We start from the raw sequence: 15,074 nt of genomic DNA on the forward strand, positions 1-15,074 counted from the left end.
TATTATTATTTTTAGCTCCCCTTTGATATGTTTGGGGTTTTTTTTCTTTTTCATTTTTTCTGGGTTGTTTTTTTTCCTCCCCTCTCCCTCACCTCGAGGGTCACTTTTCGGGAAGGAGCTCTCCTCTCCTCGCCCGAGAAGAGTGGAGCGGTCTCCGCCCGTCGAAGGCCCTGGACTTAAAACTGCTTCTTGGCTTTTGTGTTAGCGCAACAAAGGGCTTTTATCCCGGGCCGGGCACGGCCATCTTCCTCCCCTCGGCCAGTGCCGGCCGGGCAAGGCAGGGCCGGGGGCCTGTGGAGGGAGGCCTGGGTCTCTCCCGCCACCCGCGGCACGAAGTGCTCCGGCCCTGCCCGGGCGCTCGCCGGCTTCGCCTGCCGCAGACGCTGTGCGCGGCGCCCTCAGCCTCGCCGTCCTGACCTTGTTTTCCCGGCGGGCCCGCGGCTGCCCGGAGGCCGGCGCCTCCGCCCCAGGTTAAAAAGTAACTTTCGCAGTAGCGGCGCCGCAGGAGAAGGAAGAGGAGGTGGAAGCCGCCGGGCCCGCCGCAGCCCCTCTCCCGCCCCGGCGGGGCACGGCGGCGGGGGCCGCAGGCCGCGGCTGACGGGCCCGGGTGCAGCGAGGCGTGCGGAGCTGCGTGCCCTGAGGCCGGCGAGGCCAAGGGCAGGGCGGCGATGAAGTGGGAAGGCCCCTGCGCCTGCCGGGCGACACGGGCTGTGGTTCCCCCGGGGCACGCAGCGGGACCGAGACGGAGCCAGCGGTGGGCTCGGCGGGAGCGGGGCCTGTCCCGGGTGGGTGTCCGGTTCCACCAACGCTTCGTGCCTGTCGGGCACAAGCCAGGGGCTGTTTGTATTTACCTCTTCCCCGCCTGCCCCCGTGCGCCGAGGGGTAAAGGCGATGCCTGTTCCGCGATGGCGGCGGGGCGGCTGGGCCTGGCTGGGAGCGCGGCGGCTGCGGCTGGAGCTGTGCGGCGCCGCGGAGCCGCCGTGAGGCAGCCAGGCGGGAAGGCCATTTTACCTGCTCAGGTTATTAGTGCTTCTGCGGGAGGCGGGTGGGGAGAGTAACGGGGCGAGGAAGATGGAGGGCAGGAAATGGCAGTTTGTGTTACTGCTGCTGCGGTGCAGGTAGGAGCCCAAGCCATGAGTGTAATCTTGGCTACCCTTGGTGCTGCTCGGATACAAGCCCTTGTTGGGCTCCCCAGGAACCTTTGTGGCAAAGGAGGTAGAGAGGAGGAGCCTGATGGTGGAGACGTCGACTGAGAGAGGCTTGGTGACAGCCTGCCTGTCAAGGAATGAAAGAAAGAGATTGTCCGACAAAAGAAAACGGCGGGGTTGGCTGCCCTGCTAGGGAAGAGACGGGACGGTTCAGATGAGAAAGATTTAAAAAATAATTGTATTCCTGGCCTTTTTCAAACACCAGTTGACAGTGGGATAGTGCGAAAAGGTAGTCACTGACATGAAATTAAACTAATTGTGATAGAAGTTGGGAACAAAGTGGAGTTTGGGAGTTTGGTCTGAGCTGGGATGGGAACTTAGGCCTTAGGTGGCCAGATAAAACCAGTAAATCATTTAAGTGGAAGGAAGGGAATAAGGACAGAACCCTGAGGGATGCTGGTGGGGCCGAGAGGAGCAGCTGAAGGAGCAGTTTGTGAGTCGGGAGAGGAACCAGATGAACTGTGGAAGAGCTGAGAACTGACAAGAAGCAGTGATGTAGGGCACCCTAAACCAACTGTCGATTCCAGAACTGCACAAAGGTGAAAGGGGGCCATAAGTTACTCCCTGGACAAGCCTGGTTGTCAGTTTCAGCAAATGAAAACAAAGCTGCAACACATCAAATGCAAGTGCTTAAACTTCCTCTCCTCTCCCTGCCAGAGAGGAATATGGGCATGGGATATGGGGGAGAACAACTTTGTATCACATCTTTGAAACAGAACAACAGCACAGTGGAAACCCAACTGATACAAAAAAAACTACGACAAAAGTGGTTCCCTTCTGGGATGCTACTAAGCTACAGGACTATGCTTCCTTCCCAACAGGAGCAGTATGGCATAGGTGTAAGCTACTGAGGCTGGAGCATTAATGCTCTTCATCCCTTGCTCTGTGTAGTGCTGCTGCAGTTACCACTGTGAGCATGTACCCTGAAGTAACAGCTCTTCCGCTGTTGCAGGTATGCCTGTGATCTGTTTCTGGTTAAGGTGTTTAGAAAATTCCTAGGTGGTAGGTAAGAGTTTGAAAAGGAAATAAAAATAAAGAAGTCCCCTGGGCTCTCTGTACACAAGTGTAACATGAGAAGACAAATACATTTCTTTTCAGAAGAGATGACCAGGTGGAATGAGATATTAGACTGGTGGAGAGGAAGGTGGGGTGTTTTTTTTTTTTTGTTTTGTTTTTTGTTTTGGTAGTTTTTTGGTTTTTTGGGGTTTTTTTTGGTTGGTTGTTTGCTTGTTGTTTTGGGTTTGGGTTTTTTTTAGGCTTTAATTATATCCAATTAAAACCTAGTCCAGAGAGTACAACATCATTTTCATCCACATGGCCTTTCTTTCACTTAAAAACATCTCTTCCCTACAGGCAAGATTGGAGAGGGAAGCTCATTATTTCGAGGTCAGTTAATTTATCAGTGTCATTGGACATGTTTTTGTAGGGTTTGTGCTAGTAAAGTGTTCATGTAGAGGAGTAAGCAGCTGAGGGGATATAGAAAGTACAAAAAGTATGTTCCTGTCTCATCCTTCAGTGGGATTTGCTAGGTTTTCTGGAGAGGTGATACATCTCATTCCACAACAGCTCCACAGGCTGCCTGCAGTGTCCCTCTTTGGAGGGAAGAGCAGGGACTGGGTGCTGTAGTACCACCTGCACCAGCTTTAAGAAAAGAAGGTGGACCCTTGGGTGAAAACGCTAAAGTCGTTTGATTGTAATGCTAACTGAGGAGCTTGGAAGGGGAGATTATCCTTAAGAACAGTATGCCTATCTCCCTGTCTTTCCCTTTAGTCTTTCTGCCTTAGCTGGGTCTTGCTTGCTTGCTTCCACAAACTGCTATCAGTCAGAAGAGATAAGGCATGATTTCACATGCATTTTTCAGAGGTCGTAACGACTTAAGCAGGCTGTGGCCACTTGTCCCTGCCTCCATTCCACCCTCTCAGCTGTGTCAGTAGAACTGCTTGTGCAGCTAGAGAACTGGCTCAGGGGTGTGTTGGGTTGAGAGTAGCCTGATCTCCTCTTAGAGGTTATTTTTAACATCTGTTTTTCATCGGTCTGGGTGCTTCATATGCAGGTAGGGTACAAGTGAATGGTAGGTGTTAAAGATGGAACTGCTCAAACTAGAACCTCTGGAGAAGGAAATATATGTCCCTGCCTCCGTGAATGTTTTGGAGGTCCGTGCAGCTGCTTCTGTTACTATTCAATTCTCAGGGCAATCACAAGGGGGCATAGGGTGGGAAGAGGGAGCATCCCCTCTACAGGATTTAAAGATGATTCCAGGGTTCACTGCTGTATTTATAGGCTGAAAAGTTGTTCATACTGTAGTATACAGGAAAAAATTATCACTGCAGAACTCCAGAGTAATGGCTCTAGTGCAGCTAATCAGTGACCTCAGTATTTGTGAGACTTAACAGGGTTTTAGAGATTGTCAGTACTCCTGTGAATGAGGAGCAGCAATTGTACAACCACTTGGCATCTGCCTGGTAAGTGCTACAGCTGTGCCTCCACTGCTCCTGGTGTTGTGTAAAGTCAGGAGTTCCATGTAGGCTGGGACTGCAGTTGTATGAAGAGCAGGCTTGGTAGCAGGCTGGTTGATGTGCCTCCTGCTAGCTGGCCAGCCACATGACTGTGCTGTCAGTCAGGCTCCCAACACCCTCAGTACATGCAAGAGCTACTCAGGACACCAAGTAGATGGGGCTGGGGCATGCTTAGACTGACCACGTTAAGGAGGACTTAGGGCAGCCTGGGTCTGCAGCTGAGCATGTGCTTGTGGGTGAATAACCAAGAAGAGAGTGAGCTCGGAGGTGGGAATGGGTTCAGACCTGCTCCTGTGTGTCAGTGGGGGCATGTTCACATCCAGCTTGCTACTTGGTAGTGTTTGTGGCAGAATTTGATCTTGAACTTTTCACAGAGTAATTTTGCCCTGGTTTCCTGTTTCTTCCTCAGTGTGTAAATTAAGATGCTGCCTTCATAATATTTAGCTTAAGCAACTAGTACTATAACAATTATAACTTATGGTTTACTGGGTGATTCTGGGAATTGTTCTTAATTTTTTCATTGAGGCCAAACACATTTCCCATCAGCAGATGCTGAGTAGCAATTAGGTCACAGACTGCTCTATTGCTCAGTGTGTCCACTAAGATGAATTTTCCAATGTCTTACTCATCTGCAAATGAATGGAGAACGGGAATTGGAGGTGTTTGGTGCTTGTGCTTTTCAGATGGCAGACATGCTGTCACAAAACCATCTCTTTGCAAGGAAGGTGGAAAATGAAGTGTGCAGAACCTTACAGAATCTGCAACCATAAGTTTAACTGAGAGGAGTAAGGGTATCAAATGATTGTTTTGCTGCTCACACTGCTGTCTCTCTGGTGCTGAAGTCTGAGGCTGGGCTGAAGATCAAAGCAGAGCAGGAGGGAGGGGATTTTCCCAGGTCACTTAACTTGATTGTAATGCTCGCATAACCTCTTCCCTGTGGAAGGGTCAGCCGGGACATCGTTTTTGTCTGGCAGGGACATCTGAAGGGGAAATGATATTACACCGGTTGACATTTGTTGTCAAGTATTTTCACAAATATTAATCCAGTGCAGACCATTGATGGTTACCTTAAATATTTGTTTCCCCATGATTATGGAGCAGCCAGTGAAGCTGCCCTTTTTTGTATGTGCAGGCACATACACGCACACACACAAACGCTTTCAAATGCTTATGTAGGAATTCATTCTGGGATAAACTTAATTAGCATTTAAATCGGTGATTGGGGCAGTAGTAGCTAATTGAAAGGGTAAGTATTTTAGCCATTCTAATATACCTGGACTAACTTCATAAAGAAGAGAACAGTTGCTTACGAAATATTTAACCAAGGAAATCATATTAAGTGCATGTGAACTGTGGAGAATTCAAATATTGCAACATACCTGTAGCTTGAGAATATGTCTCCAGCCTTGAAGGTTACGTGTATCTGTAGATCCATTAGTTTTCCTAATAATGGGGCATAATGGCATCTTTCTGTATTTTAGTTGTCCTGTAAAGTATATGTATTTTTTGTGTGTGTGCTTTTTAAGAAGTATTCATGGGAAATCTTGACTCCCAGGATTGCTCAGTTGCTGAATCTGGATTTTCCTGCTGACTGTACAGAAGACTTCATATTCTGAAAAAGCAGCGATCAGTGCTATGGGTGCAGTAATTATTCCATTTCCATTAACTCTGTGGAAGCAATGAATGAATAAGGGCCACAGGGTCAAGGGTCAGGTTAAACTGCAGCAGGTCTGAGAAGCCTTGTCATGACCTGTTTTTAATTTTAAAGCCTACTGCTGGCTGCTAAAACAACCTTGAGTGCTATGCACACTGGAAATATGCTTTTTAGCAAAACAGAGCATGGCATGGTATGAAGCTGCTAAGTAATTGCTAGTTGTCTGATCAACTCTGGCTACTGCAGTAATGTTTCAGAGTATCCTATTTTTTGAGGCGTCTACAAACGTGTTCTACAAATATGCTTAAACTTGCCTTTTTTGAGACTGTTTTCTGGTTAAAAAAAAGGCAACAGGCTTAGTGTGCTAATAACAAAAGATTATCTGGTAGAAATAATATTTAATTAAAGTGAAACCAGTCTCTGAAATCATAGGCATAAAAAGTTTGTCTCAGGGTGAGTAACTGCCTACTTAACTAGTCCGCAGTAGGCATTTACTGTGTGTATTTAATCCTTGTGTCAGATTTCTTTTTTGTACTTCCACTTTGACACAGTTAATAGTATTTTTGTCGATGTTAATGAATCACCTATTTGTCGTAATCTTTTTAATCACTATTACATGCTCAAGTTATGTTGGTTCTGAGTAAAAACAAATAAAACTTCTAGTAGGCATCTAATTGTTGAACTAGCCTTTTTTGCCGTTCACTGTTTCTGCTCTCAGTACATTATTTTACTTCCTCTCAGAATGTTTGGTAAAGGTAAAATAATCTCTGTTAATCGTTCAGCATGTGTAATCTTGTTCAGATTTGTCTTGTGCTCAAAAGGAATAATTGTCCCAAAATTGCCAGAGTCCCAAACCTGTGTTCATTAGTAGGCAGAATTACTTAGCCTCTTTAACGGGAGTTTTTTTCTTGGTATGGACTGCTGGGTGGGCCAGAGGGCATCTTATCTTCATTTCCTGGTGGCCTAAATGCTTTGATTTTCCTTCACTCTCAAGTCATTTGCATATTTATGTGCCTTCTGGATTGGGCTAAGTGCATTCTGGAGACCTGTTCCTGCTTCTAGGAATGATTTGGTTGTCCATGAAAGACAAAATAGCAAGGCGCATGGGCTGTAGTTTTCCTGTTCATTAAACATTCATGCTCCTTTGTAGTTTCAATGGACCACTATTATATAATTCAAACAACAGTGTTGCCGGCTTTTTAATTATACTTTCAGCAATAAATCCTGAGGAGTCTAAAACTTTTTTTTAACTGAATAAATCAAAACTTGCAGTGACTCACCCATGCTGATGTGGTGTGTTGTTTTTTATTCTGTTTTTCACTTGATGTCTAGGCAAAGTAGTATGATGAAGGTAGTGAATTTGGAGTAACATTAGAATCTTTAAAATTAATGGTGTCAAGCACTAGGGCTTGATTTGATATATACATCTTTGTATAAATGAGAACAGACAGAAATTTGTCATCTGGAATCTAATGTCTGTTAACTTTAGACTAAGTTAACACATCCCAGCTTCTGTGGGATCTGTCCTTAGCTGCTTTTAAATGGTCATAGTAGTTCAATTTGTGCCTATGAATTCATATGTATGTACATTAGTTGTAAGTCAAATTATATGACCATCTGTTCTAAATCTGTTTTATAGTGTTCTTACAGCTGAATTGAGATTTCTGTAAGTGTAAAATAACCTTAACCAAAGGTCTTTAGAGCTACTGAAATGCTTGTAAATGGTCACATTCTGCCCTCCTTGGCTATGTCAAAACTGAAGAGGAAGCTTTTAGCTCTTTTCCCATCTCTTAGATGTGGCTGGAGCATGGTCCTTTACCTTTTACCATACCAAGGAAACGTGTGCTTGAAGATCTCCATTTCTTACTTTGCATTGGAGGAGAAACTAAGCAGGCAGGTGTTCTTTCTGTAACTCAGCACACGGAGTTACAACATAGTTCAGCCATGTCTCTGATCTGGACAATTAAGGGATCAGGAACCCAGGATATGACATGGTGTGTGGTACATGTCTGCATGCAATATAGAAGTGTCCCTTTGGCTAGCATCTCAGTTTAGAAAGCTTGTGGGTTTTTTCCAGGGTTTCTGGTTTGGATACAGTTGCCCTGTGCACCTTCTTATTTATCATCCAATTGAAAAAAGAGCTTGTGAAAAATATCCTATGGCCTTGATGTGCTGGGCTGGGAGCCAGGATGGCATGAGTCTTCTCTTGCCTTTTCCAGTTATTTGACAGGTGCTAGAATTTCTATGCACTTCCTAACAGCTGTGTGGACCACAGCCTCCTATCTCTTCTCCCTAAGGGACAGCTTGCAGAGGATATGTGAAGATGTGCTTGGTGCTTTTGTCTCACAAAGAACAGGCAGGCTCAGGCTTGGGCTGAAACCTGGGAGCAGGGATTCCTCGCATTCTGCTGCCTTATGTTGCTTGTTCCCCTCTGACACCTAACCTTTGCAGGGAGGGCAAAGCCCTAATGCATTTTCAGGGGACAAAGAAGTGCACAAGGATATGTATGGAGCAGCTTTATTCTTACTTTTTTTAATAAGTTTATTGAAGGAACAAATGCAATGTCCAAAAAAGCAAAATCCTCCATCCCCCAGGAAATGCCAGTGCTGGTTGCTCCCCGTGTCACTTTTAACAGCCTGCTTTGGATTTCAGGGGATGAATTTCTCTGGTCAAAGCAGAAGTTGGGGGCAGGCAGGATGAGGCTTTTTTCCTTACTGGAAGCACCAACTGGATCAGGTTGTAATGTTGAGCTATGATGGGGAGGAGAGTAGAATGCAGCTGTACTTGATGTAGCCTTGCTGCATCAGTCTGCTTTATGTTCAGTGGCAAATTTAGCAGAGAGGTTGAAAGCTGCACAAACTTTGCAAATTCAGCAGGAAGCTTTTGAGCATCACAACTGGCTGACAGACTGGCAGGCAGGACATCTTGTTTCTGAGTAAAAAGCAAGCTTTCTTCACGGAACTGTGGCTTTTTGCCATTGTTTATGAATGTGTTAATGGACCTTTCTGATGCTGTGTAAGCTAATTCACAAATTACATCAAGTTGGGTGAGAATTTGCCTGTAGTAGGATTTTACAGCCCCAAGTGCCGGCTGTTGAAAGTTCATTATCTCTAGTCTGAAGAAGAGCTTGAAAAGCCAGCCCTTTTCTTTCAGCTAATTTATTGACTTTAAGTACAATGTACCTCTCCAATCTGTGTTTACTGCAGCAACTGAGACAAAACTAAGTGAGCACAGTTTTGGACATCTCTGTTTATACGCTACACTTGTATAAGTTTTATAAAATTGCATGATCATTATTTTAAGTAAATGAAAAAATATCAGTTTACCAGATGCAGAAATCACCATAACTGGTATAAGTCTGGAAAACTTCTGTATAACTTTTCTTAGGAGGAAAGTACACAAATCATGTAAGATGGTACAAACAAGATCTCTACTAAACAGCTGGGGGGAATGGGGAGACAGGGCAGGAGAGATTTTGCAAAATAAAGGCCATCTGAAGTTTAGTCTTTACATAAACACTGAGGTGTCAGGGTAATTGAGCTTCTAAGCTAGATCATTCCTCAGAAAACACCTTTCATCCTCACATACCTATAAATTAAGATACCTAACTGCTACTACTGTTTAGCTTAAAACAACAGAAACACTTTAGCATTTGTTAGGAGCAAAACTGATAGTTTGAAGGGAAACATACTTTATAGGCATAAAGTATCCTCAATTGCTAAGCTGTATCTCCATGGTAAAATAATGGTATGATTTCAGCTGTGCAGGCACATTCTTCCTAGCTGTGCTCTGGTTAGCACATGTCCTGACTGCCAGATAGAGGGTCAGTGAGGAATGGGCATGGTGGTCAGGGCTGGGCTGGGCTGTGCAGCAGCCTATGCAGGCTGGTTTAGATGTGCCTGGGGCTACAGTAGATATTTGCTGATCCTGCTGGCCAGGCTAGATGGGGTCTTCCACCTGCAATCTTGTCTTATCTTTCTTTCTTAAGTGGGTGGCTCTCCATGGATGTGGTCACTGATGGTTTTGCAGCTTGTGATAAGATTTATAGATGTGTTGCTAATTGCAGGTTCCAACTGAGGCATTTCTCATAGGTGGGGTGTTCAGAGCAGTTCTCTGGTGGTTCCTCTTGTGTTTCTTGTAGTGTGTCACCCTTTAATCTTCTCCATGGTTCAGGTGCCACCAGAGTTACCCTCCTCGAAGCAGCTGCCTGCTGTCATCAGTTACACAGCTGGAATAGCTAAGGGTGCCCCATCGTGGAAGGGTGCCTGATGAGACCAGGGGAGCCTACCTGTGCAGAGCCTCACTCAGGAGGCTTGGTTTTCTTGGCATATATGAAAATAGAAAATATTTATCTCCTTTGGTTGGGGCGGGGGCTTTGCTACCCATCTGTCACATTTGGCTAAAATTGTCCAAGAGGTTCACCAGTTGTGGAAAAGGAAAGGGAATTTGGTGCACACAAGTCTCATTTCTCAAGAGAAACCCTCCTTCCCATCCAAATGACCTTAGTTAATAGAGTAGTTTTCTTGAACAGTTGTTTTGGCAGTTGTTTTGGCTGAGTGCTTTGAGTACAATCTTGGAAATCATGATAATTAGATCTGACCGTTAACCTCCCACAGAGCTGATTACAGGCATGGGGGTGATGAGGAAGTTTTTTATTTTTCTTCGTGCTATTGTCTGAGGCTGTTTGCAGAGTAAGCACAATGAGTGTGTCCCTTGATTATGCTGCAGGCCATCTCTCAAGCCAGAGGAGACAAATATTTAGTTTTTATATGTGAAAACCTGGGTTTTACAGAAAATGTGCTCTGGGGAGATGTTGAGGAGGCTCTGTGTCTATGTACCTGTGGCCTTTCCAGCCATCCCAGCTGTTTATTTAGTGAGTGGCTGTTCCTAGAGTATTTATCTCCTCTAGTTCAGGTTTTCCTCAACACAATCATATACAGCTCCTCTGAGGGACAGCACTCTCTTCATTGATTTAAGATTGTCTTGACTAAGTTAGAGCAGCAGAGATTGACTCCTTCCCTCCAGCATTTCTGTAGACAAGCACAGCCCAGGTCTTAAAATGTGTGTTTTTAAAGGGCATTTCACAGTCTGTCTGTAGCGCTCATGACTCAGTTGTGACTGTTGCATGGCTATGAGTGCTCTGAATAACAAAAGGCAGTTATTGATTGTAAGGGAAGATTGTTACAGAAAGGAGAGTGAGTGATATTTTGTGCCTTGCAATGGTCAAATGCCCATGCAGTGAAGCAGTTCGGGTTTAACTGAAGGGGAGCTTTGTTGAGGAAAGGAGAATCCTTGCCTGGAATAATTGCCTCTGAGCCAGGGAGAATTGGCTACTCCAGAGTGGGAACAGGCCCTCAGCTACCTCTGGCACGAACAGCGGGGCTGTTGCAAATCTGATTTGAGTCACTAACAATAAGGGATTGAAAAGGCAAGCAGACCTAGCATTCTCTGTCTTTCCTTGAGCTCCCAATTTATGCTTCAGCTTCACCTGCTGAAGCAAACCTGTGACAACACAAAGGTATATATGAAAACAAGAGGCATAAAAATCTGTAGAAGAGATGGCAGAAGGCCAAGCAGAAAGGTCTTTGGAAAAGAAAGGAAGTTTCTAAAAACCCAGATATTTTAGATGAAAGGAAACTATAATCTGAACTGTAATTGTTGGCTGTGTTTTGTGATAAAAAGCTACAAAATGCTCTTTCCCTCCACAGAGCTCATAAAACTCTGCTCTGTGTGCCAGAAGGATTATTTTGTTTTTCATTAAATAAAGAAACTTGTAAACAGCGCTCTGTACCATAGAGATGATAATCTCCACGGTCCCCCTCCTCTTCCTTAAACACAGCAGCACGCACTTTGCAGGTTGGGCTCAGGCAGCAGCGGAGCCCTGGGGTGAAGCCCCACCCTGGTGGTCACTGCAGCTCGGGGACCAGGCAAGACATGCTCCCCGCATCCAAGAGCATTTACTGTGTGTGTTCAGTTGTGCTTTCATCAAATCCTGTTTCTGAAATCAAACAAAATGCTCGGTTGGGCAGTGTTTGAATGCCACTCTCTGAGCTACAGCAGCCACTCGTTGGGTTATGTCTGTGGAGCTGTCACTGCTGCAGATAGAGCAAAAAGAGGAGACTGAATAATGAACAGTTTTTATGTGGAAGGTGGCAAGAGATGTTTATGAAGGTCACCAGGAATAGCTCCTAGTTTTGCCAGTTGAGTCAGTATATTCAGGTATTCTGCCATCTTTGCAGCTTTCAAATGTAATGTGTTAAAAATTGATCCTTGTAACTCGAGTCACAATTCTTGACAGTACTGTTGCAGCATACACCCCTCGCTTCCCTGTTGCCCTGCCTGATCTGTTTGCCTACTGTCTTGTGTAATAGGAATGCAATTTTTTTGTATGTATAACTCTTTTATCTATGAGTTTTTGAGCATTTTACAAAAGCAGGTACTATTGTCTTTATTTATGCTTCCATAATACTGTAGATTTCAGCCATAGCTGTGGTGCAGCAGCTTCTCTCGTGATATACTCAGGCACTGGTCAGTTTGTATCACATTCAGGCTGAAGGATACTGCTTCGCTGCAAATCCCACTTACTGACGGTCCTGTATTGCCATGGGTCTTTAACTAGATGTGGTGAGTGGTAAAATGTGAATTCATATGAAATATGGTGACTTCTGCTCCATCCACTGGACCCATTACTCATGTCTCATTACAGAAAAACTCTCTGAAATCAGGGACAAATTGCATTCCAAAAGCAGAGAATAGCTCAATTACATGGTGTACCCAGTTATTAAATACTGAATTATACTCTATTTAGGTGAACACAGGATTAATATTAGATACTTTTATTTTCATTCATGTCTTCTTATTTTAACATTTCAGTTAAATGTATTTTTTCTTAATGAAGTGTACATCTAACAAAAATACTGGGGCAAAATGTTCTTATATTTTACTTCCTTTTTTTTTCCAAATACTTTTAAAATATTTTCATCTCTCTAGCCGTATATTAGTAAAAATATATGTGAATCGTTATCACAACGTCTGCACACATTTAACTTTTTTTCTTAAGTACTGAAGAAACATAATGCTGATAAATATTTGTGTCACCAAATTTAATATGGAGGTGCTTGATGTAATCCTGTCACTTTCATTGAGCTATGTGATGTTCTTTAACATGTCTTGTTAATAAAGTAATCCCTTCTGGATCACCATTTTATTCTTCCTGTCTATGCAGTAACAAGCGACTTGTGGCCTTAGTGCCAAATGACACTTCATTCAACACCAGACGAGCCTACACCAGCGAAGATGAAGCCTGGAAGTCGTATTTGGAGAATCCCCTAACAGCAGCCACCAAGGCTATGATGAGCATAAATGGTGATGAGGACAGTGCTGCTGCTCTTGGCCTATTGTATGACTATTATAAAGTAGGTAACTCCATTGTTACTCCTCCCTGCTGCACTAGCAGGGGACTTCTCTAAGAGGCATCAAAAGAACCTCTTTTCAAAAGCAGAAGTCACTGCATCTGCTTTTTTGGTCTCATACTTGCACCAAGCACCCTTTCTGTTTTAGGGAGCCTGTCCAAGGTTGTTATGTGTTTAGTTCTAAAACAAAGTCAGAACTCCATATTAAATTTGCAACCATGATTTCTTTTTGAGCAGAAAGTTCTTCCTCTTCCCCTGTAAGAGCATTGGTTGAATTAGCTCCCTTTTTATTTGTGCTTGGATACATGCAGTATACTTTAAAAAGTGCAAAAGGGGAGGCCTTGTCCATCTGTAGGTTTGTCTGCTTTTCTGGTTCATTCCACACATGTTTTAGTTTGCTCTTTAACTGCAGTATCTCTCATCTGACAGTTTCCCATGTTATTTTTATTTGCATAATGATTGCAGTAGGCTGTGTACAAACACACAGTGAGGTTTAGCCCTTGCACTGGAAGTTTGCAGTTTAAGTATAAAGGTGGAGAACAGAAATGGGGCTGGTCACAGAGATAGGGATCTAAGTCAGTTTACAAGAGGAAACACTGACACAGGGTTCCATTTTATACCAGGTTCTAAGCCCAGCACTTCACCTACCATTTTGATACCACCTTTCCTTTTTGTGTATTTCATAGTATTTAAGTAGAGCTATATTTGAGATTTCGGCTGAAATCAGAGGAGAATCCTACAGGGAGGATCTCTGTGTAATGCAGAAATTTCTCTCAGAAAGCCAGGCTGACCCCTTTGTACTCTGCAAATGGAATCAGTGTTGCCTACCAAACACTAAAGTATGAAATTGCTGAACTATCTCAGTAGTCCTGAAGCCACCTATGCCTGCAGTGGGGACACAATCTTCTGTGAAAGCCAGCAGAACAATGCCAGCTCGCCTCGTAATTCATAAAGAAGTAGCAGGAGTGAAAATTCAAAATTAAAAATCTTTTAAAAACCTTTTCTTTTAGTATTTATTAGTATAAATGCTTTTAGAGAATGGGCTCCTCTTCTAGTCTCTGCTACGATCATTAAATGTGTACTCAGGAGAAGGGGGCATAGGCAAGATGCCATATACCAGCCCTATGGCTAAATATTACTTTAATTTCTTTACTGATTATATTTCAAGAGATGTTTCTTGCTTTTGTGTGTTGTCAGTAGCGAAAAGCTTATCCCAGTGAGAAAGAAGAAAGGTTCTTTTCTCTACTTGACAGAGTTGCCACAGTGCCAGAGTCTGTGAAGTTAATGTGAATTTGTAATATTTGGGATGTGAATGAGCATCTGGAGTATTGGCTTCTGTCTTAATAATACCTTTGTATGTAGCAGTTCATTAATCTGCTGGATTTTTTAAACAAAACCAGAGAACAGCCCTTTTCATTCTCAAAACTGTCTTCTAAGAGACATGTCTGTTCCTTGTCCCAAGCAATTGCAAAAGACTTGGGGTTCAGATGGAATGAGCTGTGTTAATCTCAAAGCCATTTCCAGCATTCAGTGTAACTATTTCTGTCTTAAACTGGGAGAAAAGGTTAACTCGTGTTGATGCTCTCAAACAGGAACTTTAAACCTAATTTAAACCTCTGTGCTGTAACGTGGAACTGTAGAGAACTTCCAGTACACCAGATTTTCTTGAATTGCCCTTATTTATCATCTGGCTCATTTGTTCTGACACACTGGGTAATTTTTTGAAGTACTTTTTGCAGTCAGTAGGAATTACTTGAATGTAACCGTTTGGGGGGTTTAATTTTTTTTTTCTTCTCCTTTTTCTCGTATGAGTATTTACCGAAATATACACCCTCCTTCAGGGATAAATATATGATCTTAACAAGGCAACCAGCATGTGCAAAATGTGGCTTGGATCCCACTTCTCTAATACATGAAAGGTTTTTTTAACCATCAGGATGCTTAATAGGGAGAGGGGATGTCCCAAGAGAAGGAAAGGCTCTGGCTAGCACTCTGACTCTGCTGCTGTCCTGCAGATATAGCTGGTGTTAACCTTGGCTACTGTAGTGCACTGTAGTACTGGTTTTCCTCTAAATTCAGATATTTTCCTGATACTTCCTGAAAGTATTTAAAGATTAAAAGCACAGCTTTAGCCCATTCTTAGATCCATTCTTGCCCTTTAATCTGGAGTTAACTGCTGAGACAGAGTTGATATATGTTCTTTTGTAAAAGATAGAAGTTTTAGCTACCAAATTGCTTGTTCAGCAAGAAAACAATATGGTCATGGCAGCAGCTTTGCCCTTGG

General features: G+C 43.6%; 1 protein-coding gene across 4 annotated transcripts in view; it reads left to right on the forward strand.

Annotated features, from left to right (window-relative positions):
* Positions 1-15,074, forward strand: part of GRHL2 (grainyhead like transcription factor 2) — a 67,777-nt gene that overhangs the window by 484 nt on the left and 52,219 nt on the right. For all 4 annotated transcript variants that reach the window (XM_065668711.1, XM_065668714.1, XM_065668715.1 and 1 more), the window contains exon 2: positions 12,604-12,793. In XM_065668711.1, coding sequence (XP_065524783.1) covers positions 12,604-12,793 — 190 coding nt within the window. The remainder of the gene's footprint in view (positions 1-12,603; positions 12,794-15,074) is intronic.

Source organism: Lathamus discolor, chromosome 2 (genome assembly GCF_037157495.1).
Source record: "Lathamus discolor isolate bLatDis1 chromosome 2, bLatDis1.hap1, whole genome shotgun sequence".
Taxonomy (NCBI): domain Eukaryota; kingdom Metazoa; phylum Chordata; class Aves; order Psittaciformes; family Psittacidae; genus Lathamus; species Lathamus discolor.